The sequence below is a fragment of the Ammospiza nelsoni genome, chromosome 31, assembly GCF_027579445.1.
Source record: "Ammospiza nelsoni isolate bAmmNel1 chromosome 31, bAmmNel1.pri, whole genome shotgun sequence".
NCBI classification, from domain to species: domain Eukaryota; kingdom Metazoa; phylum Chordata; class Aves; order Passeriformes; family Passerellidae; genus Ammospiza; species Ammospiza nelsoni.
The window spans coordinates 2,884,871-2,905,003 of record NC_080663.1 but is presented as its reverse complement, the minus strand read 5'-3'; the positions used below and the strand labels follow the sequence as shown (position 1 = coordinate 2,905,003).

Genomic DNA, 20,133 nt, shown 5'->3' with positions numbered 1-20,133 from the left:
GTCATCTGAGCTCTCTAAGCAATTATTTCTGTTTCCCTTACTGGGGCAAAGGAAAGTTCCAGTAGCAAACAGGAGGTGTTCAGGTCTTGGCTCACACGCACACAGTTAAGACCAGTGCCAGAGCACCCTGCCTGGTGCACTGAGGTGTGGTTTATATTACTCCTCTAACTGCCCAGTTAAATAACATTACAGACTGCTACTAAAGACTTGTCATGAGGCACATTATGAGCTGACACTCAGCTTTCCCAGACAGACCTCCACCTGTACCGAGGTCATTTAGTTGCCAGAAGCCTGCTCCAAAGTAAGAGGCTGTTTGACCTGTCTTCAGATTACGTCTTTTTCCTGCCCATGATCTCCTTCTCCCTCCCACCATACAACTCAGAAAAGTCTTTTCATCTGGCTAGATTTTGAAACCACACAAGAAGATCACTGGTTATCCTGACAGTAGCAGGGAAAAGCATTTCTACTGGAAAAATAAAAACATAACATTACTCCTGAAGTTTCTTGGAATAGGAAAGGAGGTAAAACACAGATCCCACCGTTCATTAACACGCTCCAATCACACAGGATCAACAGAACCTAATTAAAAAGAACAACATCTACTGCCTCAAGCAAGTTACTGATCAGTTCTTTTCTTCCACATATAAGTGCTAATCCTCCCTTTTAAAGGCCCCAAAGCAATACAATTAAGGCTTCTCTCCTGCCCTTAACAGGAAGAATTTATAATTAAGCCTTAAAGGAAAAAAGGGAAAAGTATTTTTCCTTCCCCTCAAGGACTACCCCATCAGCTTTAAGCAGATCTTGGTGTAAGTGCAAGCACCAGAGCTGCCCCAGGCTGGGCAGGAAGGAGGAGGTGGAGTCCTGTTTCCCCTCTACTGCCCAGAGAGCTCTGCTGTACTGTTTTCAGCCAGGACTTCAGAAAGCCAAGAGGGATGCTGCCCAGCTGCTGGGACTGACAACAGGACACTGAACCGCCCCTGATGTTTGAAAAGGCAAGGCTTTTTTCTCATCTAAAAGAAACAAGTTAAAAATTAAGAAAAGCACTTGTATGCTAACAGCGATGTCAAATTAGCCTTGATCCAAGACCTTTGAAGACTCCTAATCGCCTGTTTTCACATTAAAGCTTAAGAGTAGCTCTAAGTAAAGTTAGATTTTTTTTCCCCCTGAATTTTTGACCACCTAGGCCCTTTTATTTTTTTTCCAGTTGATATGAAGTTTCCATGTTCTCATTCACCAGAAAAATGCCACCTACCCTTTTCTGTTTCTAGGGCAAGAAAGGCAAGTTCATGCACAGCATCATTAGCAAGGCCCATTTGTGTAGTGCTTTGGCATCCTTGCTTTCCAGTCCTGCCACATGAGCACAGCCGTACCTTACCTAGTGACTTAGGGACAAGTGGGCAAGTCCCAGCTCCTCAGCAGAGTCAAAATAACTGCTCTGCATCTCCAGAGAAGCAGCTGCAGGATCTGCATTGAGTGAGCTTGGAGCTTAGGTCACTACTTTTGAAAGTCACTATATTCATTAACAGAAATGTCAACATCTCCCAGCAGCAATCCTGCCTCAGTCTGCAGCCCAGGCCTTGACAAGGTCTCCAGTTTGTCTATGGCAGACAAGTAACACCAAACACAGAAGAATTTCAGAGTGAGATGAATTCAGAGCCTTTGGAAAGCTTGCACAGCCACTGGGGTAGTTTTTGCCTTGCAAATAAATTCTTACAGCTAGGGTCTCCAGGGGAAGGGGTCCCACCAAACAAATTGGTTTGACAGTCACTTTATTGCAATCTATTGATTTCATGCATGGCTGACACCTTCCTTTGGCACAGCACAGAAACCACGAGCACCACACACAGAGCTGTCCCAGTTGCCACAGCAGCAAATCCCAGAGCCCAGGGGGCTGCAGCATGCACAGCTGCTCCTGTGGGGAGAGACACCCCAATGAATGCTCCCAGTGAGCACAGGGATGCCTGAGGGACTCAGCTTTTCTGCAGAAAAGCCTTAGACCAGGCCCCTTCCCCTGCCCTGCTACCACTCTTACCAAGGCCATCCTTGGCTGCGTCCTGTCTTAGCTCATGCTGGAGGAAAATACAGGGCCTTTGCTGGAGACATGGGAAGGACCTTCCTGAAAAGGAGGCTCAGCACCCCTTTTACCCCCTACAGAGCAACATGAAGGTTGTAGGTAAGAAGAGGCAGAGTTCTGAAGGTCAGCAAACTTTGTCCAGGTCAGCTTCCCAACACACGGAAAGTGCTGAAGGCATGGTTTCCATGTGAGCCCACATAAAGCTAAGAGGCCATGAAGACCTCTGACTTTTTGGCATAAGAAGAGCCCTCGGTCAGTGGAAAGGAGCAGGAAATGCTTTCTCAAGATGTCCATGCCTTAAGGGAATTACTCCATGGGCTACATGACTCCTCCTCCCCAGCTTGGAGACTAGGCCCTTGCTGCCCCTTGGCGAGGGAGCAGAAGGCCAGGGCACCTACTGACTCTGGAAGGACAAGAAGGGATGCAGGACTCCTTTACAAACTGGTGGCACACGGAAGCACTGCAGTGCAGGTACACCTAGAGAGAAATGGAACAGCCTGAAATCCCTCAGGCACTGTCTGGGGCCTGGTGATATCCTAGTGTGCTGCACTGACCCCAGCCAGCAGCTAAGCGCCCACACAGCTGCGTACTCACTCCCCATACTCTGCCCCAGCAGGGCAGAAAAAGAATAGGAAGAGCAAAAGCAAGAAAACCTGTAGCTGGAGAGAGAAGACAGTTAAAGAAGTGAAGGAGAGGAGGAGAGGGAAGAAAAGACCTAAAGCACAAGTGATGTAAAAGCAAGTCACCTGCTCTCCTCCTACAGGCAGGTGAGTGCCCAGGCAGTTGGGGCATCAGCTATGCTGGAAGATGAAATCCCCCAAAGTTTACACTGCTGAGCATAAAATCATGCAGCATGAAACAATCCTTTGGCCACTTTGAGTCAGCTCTGCTGCCTCCCAAGTTCTAGCCTGTCCCATGCCTACTCACTTGGGGTTGAGAAACAGCAGAATGAAGATAAAGTTTTGGTGTTCTGCAAGTGCCATTCAGCAGTCAGCAAGAATATCTCTTTCAACACTGTTTTAGGGACAAATTCAAAGCGACAGCACCATATGGGCTGCTAAGAGGAGAGGTAGCTCCATACCATGGGCCTGGTCCTTAAGGGGGAAAGCAGGAAGGTCTCTTCGGCTTGTTTCACACCCAGCCCGTAGCCTTGGAGCCCTCTGCTGTCCGCTCCGAGGCAGCTTTGAAACCTTTACACCATACACTTTCAAGCTCGGCATTACAGCACTTCTCCCTGACACCTGCAATACTGCTGCCCGGGCACCACTTCACTGGGAACCTTGTTAAGTACAGCCGAGACCAATTTTGGGTATTAGTCGATGCCAGGAGAGCTAAGCAAACAGTAGATGGCAGGGTGAATTTCATGTGACTTAATTGGAGGGGCTCAATGAGATTCAGAGCCCAGATGCTTAAAAATGTACTCAAAGTTTATTTCCAAGTAATTTTGGGCAAGAAATGTAGTTTAGATAATATTGATTAGTGTAGCTAGAGCACACATCCTAAGCTAATTCACCAGACAAACTAGCACTTGCTTAGGTACACTACTATCCTTCTAGTAGTTACATTTTCTGTCACACTCCAAAAGTGATGTCTCTTACTTCTACCACATTCACTTCAGGGAATGAGGTTTTTGGCATTAACCTCTCCCCTTCTATTTCAGCAGGGGATCTTCCTAGTCTTGGCCCCATTCCCCCAAGGAGGCCAAGAGACTCATAGTCATGAAGTGGTTCTTATTGTTCACACATTTTACTTCAGTATGAAACTAGGCAGGCAGGACAGGATCTTACCAGCCCAGAGAGTTTCTCATGGGAAGTGGAGTCCACAGAGGTGAATGTGTAGAGAGTGAAACCCTGGTAATGAGAGGGCAACAGTAGTCCTGAGGTGAAACTTGGAGGCATCAGCCATGTCTGATAGTTGTCGCCTGCTTAAGGGCACCTGAGGAGCAAAGGTAATCAATGAAAAAGAACCAGTTATTCCATCGACCCAAAGTTTTTACAAGTCACTTACCCATCCACCAAAATTGGCCACTGCTGCTGTTGCTGGGGGCTGGTGCTTGGCCCAGCAGTGGTGCAGAACTAAATCAGGTCTGGGTCTGTCCTCTGAAGGATCTTGACCTCTGCATAAACAGGGTCTGTCAGAGCCTTCACAACAGGATAGTCACTGTCCATATAGTAGGAAGTATAGCTTCCATCTGGGACAGAAGAAACCCAAGAGCCATTTAAGAGCAGCAAGAAGCAGGAATAGGCATCCTTTAGAGCCATATCAGTAAGTTCCCACCATGGCAGGGAAGCAGTGCTGGGTTAACCCATCAATACTCCACTGTTAGACATCAGAGACCAGAGCCCTGCTCCGAGAGCCTTGAGCAGGTCCTGAAAACCTCTCCTACCTGAGGCAACACACAGCTCCAAACACAGAGGACCTGGCTGGGACACAGCAGGGAGTGGTGGCAATGCAAAGACCTGAACACTCAAGGGAACAGAGCTCCCACTGATGGAATAAGTACATCGGACATATAGCCTGGTGGGAAAGGAAATCTCCAAATCAGGCAAATAAGACAAGCCACTCTGATATCCCCTTTCTCTAATATGGCAACCTATCACCTGCTTTAATTACTTATATCCCCTTTCTTCTGTCACTTCCTTTCAACAAGTACTTGAAATTCTCTTTAGGGTTTAGATTTGAGAATCTGCAGATTGTTACTGATCAATTCCAGCTTTATTCTTACTAATTAGAGATACACTGGTCTTTAACCTACTCCAGGGCCCTCATGTGAAATCAGAGGTTGTGACAAGCAGAAATTTCTCTAGTGACATTGAACCCAGGGACACCCAGCAACATCAGCCCCAGGGTAATACCTGAAAGTGCTATCCCTAGTGACAGAGCCAAGGCTCCCAGTCTTCACATCCTTGCTTGCCACTGACTCATTCTCATATATGGCCTGGTCTGCATTCATCTGGAATGACAGATAGGAACCATCACTGTGGTAAAGTCAGGTTGGATCAGTATGAGGCTGGAGAACAGCATTTGGTGTGTGCAAGTCTGTAGGATGTCCACTGAGCAGCCAAAGCCATGGCAGGCTGTTCCAGCTCTTCCAGCCTAGCAACAGCTGCAGCTCTTACCTGAAAAGTAGTGCCACAGGCAGAGACTAGAAACTGGTACACAACAAAGGCATTGTTTGTTAGGACAGGGACACAGCCAGTACTGTGTCCACTGGCCAGTTGCACTGAGCCCAGGGCAACAGGTGGCATGGTGACATCTCGAGAAACAGCAATGGAAAACTGGCCATCTGGTGTGCAATGAGCTGTCACTGGAGAAAAAGATGGAATCAGCCTCAGAGATAAGAGAGATGGGAAGGATGCTCTAAAATCACAACCAAGACAAGACCAGCAAGTCCTGCAAGATGTCCTGCCTTTAACCCACAAAACAAGTGCTAAGTATGGCAAGACAAGTGCAGCCAGTTCCAACAACAACACCAATCCTGGGCATAAAACCAGGTGTGTTGCAATAGAGTGGAAAATGCTGGACACTTGACTGGGACATGATATTCCTGGCAGCCAAAAACATGGCCCTGAGCCACCTGCAGGAGTGGTACACACCACTGGCTTGCCCTGCCAGTAAAATCAGAAATCCTGTTTTGCAGGAGCTCAGGAGGGAGGGAGAACAGGTGCTCAGGTTTACCTGTGTTACCAAAGTAGCAAGGTTTCACCCGGTCTCTGGGGTCATAGCAGCAGCCTCGTGCTTCACAGTCTCCCTGGCTGATGGGCAGGGAGGCACACGGCAGCCGGTCCTGGCTGTGAACAGCCAGACAGACACTGGTGCTTGGAGCATCCAGGGCTGGAAAAACCAGCAGGTCTTTGCAGATAAAGCACAAGAGCAGGGGGACAAAGACATGAAGGACACAGGCTGAAGGTGTCCTGGTGATTCTGCATATAAATCAAGGGAAGTGAGAGTTAGGTGAGGGTCAGCCACATGGCCTGGATCTGGCAGGGAACCCTGCTCAGGAGAGACCTGCATTTCCATGGAGCAGGGACTTCCCCTGAGGCCATGTACAGGAAACTGGACCTACATTGGATCTGTCAAGATAAGGCATTCTAGATTGACTCGTGGTAATTAAGAAAACCATTGTACCTAGTCTCCAGTTAATTCACTGAACATGCTGAACTCATGTAGCCAGAATATGGCTGGGAGACATGATGTACATATTCACCTGCTGACCCTGCAGAGAGGCACAAGTCCTTAGCAATTTGGTGGCCCCTATGTCCAAATCTTTTTTCATGGAGATTTCTGCCCAGCCGTAAGTCCCCTTTCCTAGCCCCCAAACTGACTAGGAGCAGCCATCTGAAAGGAATGGTACTGATCACCAGAAGATTCTGACAGGTGCTTGTATCTTACCAGGAAGGTCCACAGGGCACCTGAACAAGAGTCTCTTCATGAAGAACCTTTTGCCCAGCAGCATCTATTCCTTCAAGCCCAACCAGTATAAAGTAATTGTGATCCTAGGGAAAAGCCACACCAGTCAGGACAGCCAGAGCAGCAGTAGTTACAGTCCCAGCAGAATCCCTAAAGCCCCTCACCCACTCAAAGACATAACAGCCTGCATAAAAGACTTGTATTTTCCTGGAGCCTTCTGGAGTCCCAGATACCAAGAGCCCACAGCCAAAGTCATTCTGCAGAGCATGTGCCTTCCCTTCAGTATCTAGGGAAAGAGGACACAGCAGCAGGGGCTTCAGAGTCCCACATTGCAGATAAGACCCACTACAATCCTACCTTTCTGTAGGAAATAGGGACCTAGACAATATTAGGGTCTGGAACAGCAGTGAGAGTATCCAGCAGCCAAGGCATCTAGATCCAGGCACAGCACTTCACCAAGTCCTTGACTGCTGTGTCATATAAACATCCCCCAGATGATGCAACATGCACAGAACTTCAGTAAAGTACAACAGCACTGCACATCAAAATCTGTTCCTTTCCCCTCCTTCCATGCACCTCTGCATCTGGGCAAAGATATGGCTAAAAATGCCTCTTGATATTGCCTCACCCCATGTAGTCAGCGCAAATGAAATATTCCCTTCCCAGCCTTGTGGTAAGGTGAGCTGTAAGCTTTTCTGGCCACAAGTCAGCAGGGTAGGATCAGAAAAAACACTGATAGCAGCCCCCAGAACCAAAGTCAGGGGGCCAAGAAACACCCAGAAGAGCATAGCTCCTGATGCAGCCCAAGACCACTCTACAACAACCATCCTGCTCTCTTGCTAGGCTCTTAGCCTAGTCCTTTTAAATTGTGAAGCCAGCTGGGACCAGAAATTCCTGAAGTGCCCAGGTGGACACAGCCCAGCAGTTTAACACCTTCCACTGCCCTCACCTGAACTCAGCGGAGTCTGATGGTGCTCTTTGAAGAAAAACAAAGGGCAAGAGTTGAACTAATGTCAAGAGATGGGTCTGTATTCATACTGTAGAGCCCCAGGAGGGTCTTCAAAGCTTCTTTCCTACCCTGAGTTCCTCCCACAGCTGGAACACATAGGAAATCTGGTTGCTTCTCCCCATGCACCCTATTGCTGCTCTAATTGCTCAATACATGGCATGAGTGCAAGAAACAGTGACAATGCTCTTTTATTCTTTTAAAGATTATACGTGTTCAAATGCCAGACACAGGGTGCTGACACAAAAGCACAGAAAGAGCCCTCCACATAAAATCTGTGAGAAATCATGGAGCTCAGAAGGCCTTGCAAACCTAAACAGTGGTGATTCCCCATAAACACTCTTGGTTGTGGACTTACAGCCCTGTTTGCAGTGTGTTTGTGTGGGGATGGTTGCAGGACTGGTTCAGACCTGGCTGCTAAGTGGCAGGATGCTCTCTGGGATCCCTACCCCCAAAAAGTGGCAGGTGGGCCCCTGAGATGGGCTTGAAACACAGGCAAGGGGAGCTTCTGTGATCCCAGAGAAAACTGTCCGCCAGCAGCCATTGCCTGCCTGTAAGTGCAAGGTGTCATGGAGAGTCTCCTCCCCAGCCACACATCAGGCAGCCACACCAAGCGAATGCCTCATAGTCCATCTTTCCATGCATGTTTCTGCATTCATGCCATGAAACTGTGAATGTCCTTACAGTTCTGCCTTTTAGCAGATCCTCCAGCTCCTGGATGTCTGCACAGCACCGTACAGCATCAGTACCCTGGCCCCAGCCAGCCCTCACCACAGGCATGGTGGGTGGGCAGCAGCTGAGTCTGAGGGAGGCATTTCCTTTGCCCTTCCACCTCAGCCCACAGCCCATCTTTGCTGCACACCTGTGCAAGATGCCATGATCCCAGCTGGTCAAGAAGGTCACTGTGCCTACCTCTGCTAATTTCATGCACCAGCCAGGATGGCTGCTCCACAAAGTGTAAGACCTTGTCAGCAGCTGTGCGCAACAGGCGATGGAGGCAATGGATCTTGGCAACTTGCCTGCGTAGCTGAGGCTTGAGCTGCCCTCATGAACCAACTGTGCTCCCCACAGTGCCTGCCAGGGCACCAGGCAGCAACAGAGTAGAGACACCAGGGAAAACACTTGGACTTCGGCAAGGAGGGAGGCTTCATCTCTTTAAAAGCCTGTGTGAACTGTGTATGCCCCAATCACATCATCACTGTATGACAGCCAAATGCTTCTTTTGACTGCATTACCTGCTGATAGCTGGGTAAAAATCAGTAAAGTACTTTGGAGCTATAGGGAAGTATTTTTATTATACATTAACCCATCAATACTTTACTTCTGATAATAAAAAAAAATGTCTACATGGACTTGAAGAATAATTCTACATGAAAGAACCCCAGAAGTGCTGTAGATCTGCCAAGGAGTACCTGTGCTGCGAACAGTTTCAGGTAACTGCCCTTTCCCAGTTCCTACACAAACACCAAATAGCTGTGTTTGATCATGTAGGGATGGAAGGCTCCTCAGACGAGCCTGAACTTCAGGGAAATTAAATGCTTTGTTTGAAAGTTGTTATGGAAAATGGAAAGTGGAAAGCAGCCTAGCTGAAATGAAACAAGCAAGTCTCTCTTCCTCAGAAATCTTTTCCTCACCCATTGGATCATTCTCATGCATTCCAGTGACCCAGTTGTAATCACCAGTTTAGACAGCAGCCAAGACCACCACAGACAGGAAGGACATGCAGAGGATGAAGGCAGGTGAAGAAAACCTCTCTGTGGACCACTAGTCTGATCAATGAGTGCCATGGGCAACAGGGAACTTTGTAGACAAGGTGGTAAAGTCATGAACGCTGCTAGCTGGCAGCTACCTCATGTCAAAGTGCAAACTCTCATAAACTTTACATTCAGTAGATGAAAGTCCATGAACCTACATGAACTTCCATAAACTGCCCTGGCAGCATCTGAGCTGATGCAGGAATTCTGCCCAGCAGACCAGCAACTAGCCAAAAGTTGTTGGCAGTTTGGTTTTTCCACCAAAGAATTGAGTATGGCTCTCGAAGAAGTAAAATAAGATTTAAAATGAACAACTAGAAAATTGTTGCACCCATCCAAAAGAACAAGGATGACTTAGAACTCCCTTCTGTAGCGAAGGTACAAAAACTTTTGTAAGGGATGGAGATCTTCACTAGCTCCTCTGAGTGGAAGGGAAACTCACCTTAACACACTGCTGTGCAGTAAACACAGTATGCCCCAACGAAGCACTCAGTTCAGCCAGGCCTCTTGCTAATTCCCACCAAGTCCCACATCCCCTATCCTTGCAAAACCTTCTAATCAGTTTTGCCTGCAAATGTGTCACAGTTCAGGAGAGACAGAGGGTTAAGGTCCGACTGAACAAGATGAGCACAGCAGCAAGGGTTTTCTACCAGCCCCTGCCATTGCTCTTGGGACCCCACTGGTACGCAGGCCCTGGGCAGTCTTGGGCAGGAAGCCTCCAGCTCTTTTTTAAGCCCTTGCAACACAGCCGACACGCTCTGCTGCCTCCCAGAGCACCTAGGGAACTTCCAGAGCACTAGTTCCTCATAGTGGAGTCTGACATCAAGAAAACAAGAACCTGTGTGTGCCAGCTTCCAGCTGTAGGTTGGGTGAGCTGCTTTGGTAAGTGCAAGGACAAGTTGCCAGATTGCAATGGCCTATACCAGCCTTGGACAAGTACATCTCTGTCCTAGCTTGGGAAGCCATTTCCCAGAGACTCTTTCAAGTTCTGGGTTTCTCTCTTCTCTGTACTTTTCTCTTTTTTTCCTCTAGGAGCCCTTGAGGAGGTCAGAGTCTCAAGGTTTTGTCCTCTTTTCTTACATCTTCATTTAGTCTCACCCAGCAAGTCCCTTCTTGTCTGTTGTCACGTCTGGAGACCTTTCTAGCCTTGCTGGATAGATATTTTATACTCTCCTCTCTTGTGAGGCCAGACACCCCTAGGGAGAGGGACTGGGGTTATTGCTGTGCAATTGCTGAGGAAAACACAATGGCTTGTCCTTTAGCAAATAACATGCAGTATGAAGTTTACTAATAACATCAGGAAGATTTCAGGAACAATGAAGGATGGCTCACAGCACTGAGGGCTTGCACAATCAATACAGAAGAGCAGAAAACCCAAATGTCACTGAAGTACTTGGAAGATGTTCTTGTGACAGTGAATATCTGTGAGTGCCTCAGAAGGACACTGTCCCCCTACCATGATTTCTTTAACAATTAAGTCTAGATAAAAGAAAAAGAAAACAAATTTTGTGAGCACAGTACAGATTTCCTAATCTCTGTTGGCTTCTGCAGTTGTTTGAGATAAGGTGTGACTTCAATGAATAATTAATACCAATAAAAGTCTTAGTTTCATAACACAGGGCAATCTAACAAATGATTGACTAGTAAATATTGACTGACTCAGCCATGTGACTCAAAACCTGCTCTTGAACTAACACAGACCTTTGGGATATAAACTCAGATACTGACAGCCAGAGTCACTCCCTCCTGAGCCACAGACGAAAATGGAGCTCCTGGGAGGAGCCACTATTGTTCTCCTGGTTTGCGTTGCCTGCCTGCTCTCCTTTGCAGCATGGAAAGGAAGGTCTGGGAAGGGGAAGATGCCTCCAGGACCAGCTCCCCTTCCCATTCTAGGCAACTTGCTGCAGGTGAAACCAAGTAACTTGGCCAAAACCCTCCAGAAGGTAAGGCCACTTCTTCTGTTGTTCTGCTTTGGGTGAGAAATCTGTGGGACTTGTGTGTGGGGTCAGCCTGTGGCTATGGCTCAATGACTTGCAATTCCAGAGGAGCAGAAAAGTCATGGGGACTGCAGCTGCTTCCCCTCACTGCTGTTGCCATGTTGTTTAGGACCTGATAAGTGGGACCCATCTGCACAGCCACATTTATCATGAGACCCAAATCTTGATGTTACCAATGTGTGAGGCTAACTGCCTGCTGTGGGAGGCAGCAGCAAGGAGACTTTCCCACTCTTCCTCACTATTTGCTCCATGGCCATGTTCTCTCTTGCATTTTTACAGCTCAGTGAAGAGTATGGACCTGTGTTCACAGTGCACCTGGGCTCTGACCCAGTGGTGGTGCTGCATGGATACGATGTGGTGAAAGAAGCCTTGGTCGATCGCGCAGATGAGTTTGCTGCCAGGGGACACATGCCAATTGGAGACAGGGCTAACAATGGATTAGGTATGTTTGCTGACTGAGCTCCTTCTGAAGGAGAAGGGAAGGGATTGTGGATGTGATCCAGATTAGAGCTGGAGCGTACCTTGCGTGAGGGAAAACTGCATGGGGTGGGTGCAATCCACCTGGAGAGGGGAAGCCAGAGAAGGCTACTGCAACTCAGAGGGTGGGAGGTGGCAGAGAAGGGGAGCCAGATTGCTCTCAAAGATGGGCAGGGAAATGGCAAGGGGCAGCAGCCAGCAGCTGCAGCAAGGGAAATTGTGTATGGGTGAGTGTGAATTATTCACAAGGATGTTGGGCATGTAGTGGAGAAGGCCAAAAGCAGGCAGTTGGACCACAGAACCACAGTACGCTGTGACGCTGCCATGTCAGTGCTCTCCAGGGACAGGATTCACTGTCACCATGAGCCACTGTTCATCTCACAGCCAGCATGCCCAGGACATGTCTTTCCTCTTCTTTCTTCTTCTGCAGGGATTGTTTTTAGCAACAATGAGCTATGGTTAGAAGTCCGGCGGTTTTCTCTCACCACTCTGCGGAACTTTGGAATGGGGAAGAGGAGCATTGAAGAGAGGATACAGGAGGAATCTGACTACTTGCTGGAAGAGATCAACAAAACAAAGGGTACAGTCCATTTTTAATATATCTTATGTTTGAAAAAATAGGCTCTATTAAGGGAGCTCACTTCTTTAGCATGGAATGAAGTTCCTACGGATTTGGTCCATGCACCAGCCACCCCTCATTATGAAGCCGAAATAATTTTGTGATCATGTCCTGTTCTGTTTGGAGGACCCTTCTGTGTCACTCAGAGACTGATCTGATATTTCCACTAACAGCTGGAGTTCAGATTACCCACAGTAGCCATAAGTAGACATACAACATTTCATGGGGGTTTTTTAATAGTCTGTAATGTTTCTGAAATCACAGGAAGAGCTTTTGACCCAACCTTCATGCTGAGCTGTTCTGTCTCCAATGTCATATGCTCCATTGTCTTTGGGAAACGATATGATTATAAAGACAAGAAGTTCCTGGCTCTGATGGACAACGTGAACAACATCTTTGAGATGATCAACTCCCGCTGGGGACAGGTAGGTTCAGTAGGCATTTCACAGTGGCAACATTCTCCCAGGGAAGCAGGAGGCCTCCTTCCCAATGAAGTTCCATTTCAGTCTTCTAAGTAGGACCCCATCAATGCTCTGCTGCACTGAAGGCATTTCATTCAAGAGCAAGAAACTCCCTCGCCAAAGCTGGAATTGGCTTTGCCAGCTAAGTACAATAGTTTCCAATAGCCTTGGACAACTTTCTTCTCCACTTCTAAGGTTACTGCTACTACTACTACTACTATGCAAGTCCTGCCAGACTGCTCAGCCTCATGGTCCTTCTGCTTGGCTCAGTTGACAGGGTTGTGGCTTTTCTGGGCATTTGGTTAGTATCAAAGGATGGGGCAAATGTCATACTAGGGACCTTCCTGTTTCTTTCCTTCCAGCTCTACCAGATGTTCTCAAATATCATGGATTACCTGCCTGGCCCACACAACAATATATTTGGAGAATTTGATGCTCTAAAAGCCTTTGTAGCAGAGGAGGTGAAGTTGCACCAAGCCTCCCTAGATCCCAACTCCCCTCAGGACTTCATCGACTGTTTCCTCAGCAAAATGCAGGAGGTAAGGAGAAGATGGCCCCAGCTTATCTCCAAACACACCTATGCTAAGTCCTTCCCTCTCATAAGTAACACAGACATGGGGATGACCCCTTCCCAGTCAGCTGTGCAATGGGAAAACAGCAACAATATCCCAGATACTGCCTGTGTTAGAGCTTATAGCTCTGGGTCTGCGTGCTCACCAGCCACCACTACTGTTTGGAGAGCGAGAGCTCCCTCTGCTTTCACCAAAACACAGGGACTTTTTCAGTCTGGTCTTGCAATTCTTTCACTGGAAAGCATTAGACACAGCAGACAAGCAGTAGAGTGCCATTCAGTGCACAGCCTAAAAGGAGGTTGGTATTGAGTTTACTGCTCAAGGCTGCATTGCAATGCCCCAGATGGCTGGGGCCCCTTAGCAGAGAAATGCCACAGCTCTAGGAGAAAAGGAAGGTCTGAGATGACACATGAAAGGGCCACTTTCTCTCATCTCAGCCAGAGCAAAAACAAAGCCTTTTCCTTAGGAGAAAGATCGTCCCAATTCCAGTTTCCACATGAAGAACCTGATAACAAGTGCTTTCGACTTGTTCCTTGCTGGAACTGAGACAACAAGCATCACTGTACGATATGGGCTCCTTCTTCTTCTCAAATATCCAAAGATACAAGGTACCAGTTTGTGACCTCTTCCTCTCTAGCTGTTGCACTGGGCTGGGCACATGACTAACACCACATCCTCGTCCCAGATTTTCCCTTCATATCTCTCTCTCTTTCTCTCTCTGAGACCTGACTGTGTCCACATCTTTATTTAGCCAAATCAATGCAAGTTTCTTTGCATGGGCAAAGTGTTAGCTGTGTTCCAGTCAACATCAAAACCAACTTAATGCTCCTGCCATCTGAGATTTGTTACTAGTTTACAGCAACCTATTTAGATGGGTTTGGTTTTATTTACCCATTTCATGATTTGTGCCTCTCATGACAGAGAAAATTCAAGAAGAGATTGACCAGGTAGTAGGACGATCAAGAAAACCCTGTGTGGCTGACCGGACCCAGATGCCCTACACAGATGCTGTGGTCCATGAAATCCAGCGCTTCATCTCTCTTGTCCCCCTGGCTCTCCCTCACACTGTGACCAAAGACACCAGCTTCAGAGACTACGTCATTCCTAAGGTGAGCTCCCTCCAGTTCAGCAGTTCTTAGGCTGTCAGTTACAAGCCACAAGTTAGAACTGTTGTGGCGTGATTTTGTTTTCACCCAGTCCTTTCTGAGGGTTTTATCCTCAGGCAGCTGGAGCTGACTTGCACTCCCTTCTTGATGCTCCATGGGCCAACACTAAAACAGTAGCTCTGATCAACACTTTTGTTCCCTTGCTCTGAAGCTTTACATATTTGCAGAAGCACATTAAGTTCACAAACTAGAGCAGTGATTCTGCACACAAAAGACACCAAAGTTGAGGAGCAGCTCACCACCATCCAGGATAGCCTGGGCACATGCTTGGGAGCAAAGTCAGTTGCTGGTTATTGAGCACAGAAAGACTGAGCCACAAAATGCTGTAGGTGATGTTTGCATTAAATGGAACAAGCCAAACCTGTTGGCTCTGTTCTAGCATACTTCCTTAGGCAGTCTCTGCTGGCCACTGCCAGAGACAGGCTGGTGGGCCAGAGCAGCCCTGGCTTGGCCTGGACCACTGCAGCAGTGCTTGTTGCTCTTCTGGGTGAATGTGGGCAGCTGGGAAACAGCAGTACATGGGCTGCTGGTGGAGTGATTTCCAGCTCTCTGTGCAAAATTATCAGGCAGGACCCAGAGAACTGCTTAGCCATCAGCAGAGAACTCTTGTATCATCGCTGCTGAATACTCCAGCCGCTGTCAATGGCTGGCCAGGAAGTGGGAAGGTAGAGGATTGTGGCAGGACAAATTTGTGAGGACAGGGTAATTCCACAGGAACTTCTTTTCCACAACCTTGTGTGCTTTTGATATTTTGGACTCACAGAAAAGAAGGGACATGGTGCATCTACAAAGTAATTATTGTGAAACACCAAGAAAGCGAAGAATTAGGTGGGGTATCCCCTGCTGACCAGAGCAAGGCCAGAATGAATGTTTTGGAGATGACAGGGAGAATTCAGGAAGAGCAGCCAACAACTGCTGTGACATTCAGTAGGGTCTCCCTAAATCTCCCTCCTCCAAAGAAGGGTCTCCAAAGGGAAACCAAAGGCACATGTAGGGTTATACAGGGAAGCACAGTCTCAACTTGGCAGGCAGTCAGATTGAGTGACCTCATTTGCCAGCCTTTCATGTTCTGCTCTTCTTGTGTTACTCCAGGGCACCACAATTTTCCCTGTCCTCACTTCTGTCCTCCATGACAGTAAAGAGTTTCCGAACCCACATGAGTTCAATCCTGAACATTTCTTGAATAAGAATGGCAGCTTTAAGAAGAGCAAATTCTTCATGCCCTTCTCAGCAGGTAAGGCACAGGTTTGCTTTTTTCCACTCTCTGTCAGCCTCCTCCTCTGGTGATCACCCTGTCTTTCCCAGCTGTTCTTCCTTCACACACCCATCCAAACTGTCAGGGGTCTTTTGCAAACAAATTCTTCTCTTGAAAATGTCCTTGGTAACTCTGACAGTTGCCTCACTGCTATGGTTGTGTGTAGTAAACAAAGCTGTGTGACACAGCTGCTTAGCACAAACTCAGGTCTACTCAGAAACTCCCATTGAGTTCTATTTGCTGCTTTCACTTTCAGGAAAACGAATATGCCCAGGAGAGGGCCTGGCACGAATGGAGATATTCTTACTCATAGCCACCATCTTGCAGAACTTTACTTTGAAGTCTGTTGTCAACCCCCAGGAGCTCAACATTACCCCAACTCTGAGTGGGACAGGCAATGTACCTCCTGCCTACCAGCTCTGTGCTGTCCCCCGCTGAAAAGCACTGAACCACTCTCCTGTGTCCTGAAACTGGCTATTCTTTTACATGTTCTTTACTAAAACCAACAGCAAGAGCACTGGCCCACCTTTACCAGGCCTTCAGGAAGGCAGTCCAAACACAAGGCACAAAGCAGAGACCTCTGAAGCCTCCCAGAACTCCACCACACTGCAGGAGGCTCTGGCTGACACTGCAGCCTCTTGCACAGATGCTCTGTCACAGGATCATTGAGTGCAGTGGCTGCATCAAACAGCCACTCTTGGTTTTCTCACCAGCACATCTCCCCTGACTCTCCCACAGCATGTGTCCCTCCAAGACCTGGCTTTGCAGATGGATAGTGCTGCATGCGTGTACATTCATGATCCAATAAACAAAAATCTGTTTATGACGGTTTGAGCTGTTATTTAATTTGGGTTGGGGCAGTGCCCACATCAGCTGTTGCACTGCACAGTAGGTCTGCAGAGCCTGTGGGCAGCACCCTGTGGGAAGGGCTGTCCCTCCTGGGCAAGGATCCTGCCTTTGTCACCCACTGTGCTCCCTGCTGCTGCCTGCAGGGAGCTCCAGAGCAGTCACAGCACACCACAAGTCGGGAAGGCTCACGGTGCTGGAGGGGAAGGGTGTCCTGCAGCCTGTCTGCCTAATGAAAAGAATGCATTCATTATTTTTGCAGCCTGTTGCAAGGAGATCACTTACCTGAGCATTGGAGACTGCAACCAACTCTCTGGCACCTCTTTTCCACCATCAGTATCACTGCAGGGATTTAGATGCTCTTTATTAAAATGAATTCATTTAGGAAAAGGGTAGTGTCTCTTATTTCTGCCTCCAGCTACAATTTGCTGCCATTCTTTCAGTAAGAGGCCAGATGGTTTTCATAAAAATATTCCACCACAGATTACTTTCTCCTAGGCTTCTTTGTTCCTGTGGCCTTTGGTTGTGTCTGTGTTCAGTTTGTTGTGTTTGTCTTGATCTTCATTTACATAGATACTTCTTGTCCCCTGCATCATGGTCATACAAGTCATAGTGGCAAAATATAATTTCTGTGATTGGTTCTCACAAGGCACTCAGAGACCATGTGAGTACTGCAGAGAAAACAATGTGCAAGAATTCCCACTGTGGCAGAAGCTCGCTGGCCACATTCCTACCTCCCTTTGGAAATGTTTAGAATTACTTTGATAGAGATATCACATTTGCCCACAGCTCAGGTCCATCCCTCCTTGTCCCTCAAATTTTTCCCATGAGGACTGCAGCTCTATTGCTTGTGTACTCTAAAACAATGGCAAACCATTGCTGACTGCTCATCTGGATTGCATCTAATGGACAGGTGTGCAAGCAGAAACAGCAGTCACGTATGAGGCACAGGCACAGTGGGGAGGAGATTACCTTGAGGTTTCCATTAGTCTAAGGCTGCCCTTAGAGTCAGTCCTGCAACCCAGCAGCATGTGTGCTTTGGTCAGAACAAGTTAAACATGGCTTACATCTGGAGGTCTTGGAGGGGATGATTCATATTCATGTCCTTCTTGCCCACTGGCATGCTGATTCATCTGAGGCAATGAACAAAGCCATGAAAAACAACATCTTTCAACAATTCACCAACAACTGCATGAGAAGCACAGGGCAGTGAGAAAATGTTCTCTTCCTAAAGAGCTCCGGAACACAGAACGTGCTCAGGGGATAACCAATCACACAAAGGATAATATTTGGGATAATATTCAACATATCCTAAGCTGGATGCAATAATGCAACAGCATCCTCTTGACACCCACTCACAAGAATAACCTTGCAGAGGTCTGCTTCATAATCTAGGGCACCAACCTCCTCTTTCCTCCAAGTGCCCTAAGACCCAACAATACCTCTAGGACAGAAAGGCTGAGGGCAGATGCTAAAATCCAAGCAGGTATTTGAAACCATCTCTTGCACGGTAAGGAAGGGCAGAGCTAATGAAGGAGTGAATTTGATTGCTGTGGTTGGGGCAGAGAACGGGAGGTTAAACACCCCCAAGGAGCTTTCCAACCAATAGATAGGTGGTCCAGTGCCTCACCTCTCCTCCTTTCTGACCTCTCCCTGCTGCTCCCATCCAAAGACCCAACTCCCACTCACCATTTCATGCTTCTCTGTGGAAAATCTCTGCGTGCAATAACAGCAGACTGCCCAATGTCAGGGTTAGTGCTCCTTTTAGGATTAACTTCTTTTCCTGCTAACACATGCAGGACCTGCAAAGTGGAAAAGATGATGGCATTTCTCTTGGGCTGACTCAGACAAACTGTCTAGGTCCCAGAACATCCAGGCTCTGGCACACACCTGGGAAGCTGGGCTTCAGGGCACTGGAGCCTCCATATCTTCTCTAACAGCAGCATGACAAATCAGGCAGCTTCTGGCTCTAAGACTGCACTTATGAGGCACAGAGGGGAATCCTGCTTTTGCTTTCTAAGGCTACTACCTCCTCTGCCAGAGCATTTGCTGGAAATGCCAGGACAAAGTGGAAGATTTCTCCTGCCTTGATGCTGGGACAAATGAGTCTGTCTGGACTGAGGCATGATTCTTTGTCTGAAGTAAGTAGTGCCCCTGGGCCATACTGTGCCATGGTACTCAGGTGCAGGAGGCTACATGGGGATCCTTACTCCTTACTTCATCTCCTGCTTTGCCTTTGCGAACAGCTGAGAGGAAATTCAGATACCATGAAGGTTTGGGTAGCTGTGACACACCACAGCACTGTTCTGGGTAGTGGAACATTAATCAATTAGGTGTGTGCTGGGGAAAGAACTCAGACATGGTCCTTAGCAAGCAGGGCAGACATCAAGCAGCAGACAGAAAGAGGAAGAAAAACATTTTAGGTGCTGCCTTAGCAGCATTTTGCTGCCACGGATTGTGGACTAAAACCTTGTGGTAAGGAACATCTACCTCATCCTCTGGTCCTTCACGCAGGAATTTCAAGTCTCTGGATCTTTGGCACCTGCTGCTGAAGGCCATGGGTTGTAGTGTAGCAAATGAGCTGATCCTTTAAAAAATGCTTTCAGACTAATTCCCCGATCCCTGATATTTATCACTGCAGACCTGCATCTAGGCCCCCTAAAGTGTGAGCAACACATGCGACAATGTAGCCCTTTGGCTGGCCAACTTTTCTCTGCCCCACTTTCTAAATGCTCCCTTGATTGCAATAGCCAATACAAACCTAAAGGACCACAGCAAAGTTCCTTCCTGGTATTACCTGCAGACCCAAACAACAGCTGGCAAAACAAGGAATGCAGTAAGAGAGTTCCTCCGCTTGAGGAAGTGGAAAATGCATGCATATAACAGAATGCACAACTGAATCCACAGTCTTTAATGAATACAGAGATTTGTTCTGGACACAGGTACTTTTGTGATTGTCCCCACACCCTCTTCTTCTCCCCCTCTAAAAATTATTTCAGTAAGTGAAATGTAAAACCACACAAAGACCAGAATACATATTGACAATCAGAGGGTTTGACATTGTTTTTCTTAAGAAAATTTCACTCCTTTAGAATTATTGACTGTAAAGTCCAGTCAGTACAGCAGAAATATTCTACATAGATCATTGGTTGGAATGCACAGAACAACATTTGTGAACACACTGTCACAAAAGACTCCTGGATGAACACTAACAAGTGTGATAGATCAGTCAAACGACATTGCAAGCATCTGCATCAAACCAGTCTGGGTTGTATGGGAAATTATAGAACATGGAAAAAAAGATGTTAAAGTACATGGGAACCTGCTACACTCACTCTCCTCTAGAGTCACTGCTGCCACCAAAAGGTCAGGAAACTGGAACTGCTGCTTGTCACCTGAAACTTTGCTTCTGTTTCACAGGGATTGATGTCACACTTTTATTTCCAGACCTGAGTTAATGTAATTTTGCTTGAACTGAAGCAAAGAAGAGATGCAT

The 20,133-nt window shown here is 47.4% G+C and overlaps 2 protein-coding genes and 1 pseudogene across 2 annotated transcripts; 1 reads left to right on the top strand and 2 right to left on the bottom strand.

Moving 5' to 3' along the window:
* Positions 1 to 20,133, bottom strand: part of LOC132085574 (zinc finger protein 883-like) — a 211,049-nt pseudogene that overhangs the window by 19,065 nt on the left and 171,851 nt on the right.
* On the bottom strand, positions 1,770 to 7,311 carry LOC132085507 (zona pellucida sperm-binding protein 4-like). The gene is given in 16 exon segments (XM_059490985.1): positions 1,770 to 1,912; positions 2,033 to 2,083; positions 2,086 to 2,148; positions 2,473 to 2,551; positions 3,862 to 4,009; positions 4,082 to 4,132; positions 4,134 to 4,155; positions 4,158 to 4,265; positions 4,461 to 4,591; positions 4,930 to 5,027; positions 5,194 to 5,381; positions 5,753 to 5,908; positions 6,467 to 6,488; positions 6,490 to 6,570; positions 6,649 to 6,770; positions 7,113 to 7,311. Coding segments are annotated over 16 exon segments (1,662 nt in total).
* On the top strand, positions 10,965 to 16,614 carry LOC132085573 (cytochrome P450 2C9-like). The gene is made up of 9 exons (XM_059491029.1): positions 10,965 to 11,187; positions 11,521 to 11,683; positions 12,149 to 12,298; positions 12,602 to 12,762; positions 13,161 to 13,337; positions 13,837 to 13,978; positions 14,292 to 14,479; positions 15,629 to 15,770; positions 16,048 to 16,614. The coding sequence occupies exons 1-9, from the start codon at positions 11,008 to 11,010 to the stop codon at positions 16,227 to 16,229; spliced, it is 1,485 nt and encodes a 494-aa protein (XP_059347012.1). The 5' UTR covers positions 10,965 to 11,007; the 3' UTR covers positions 16,230 to 16,614.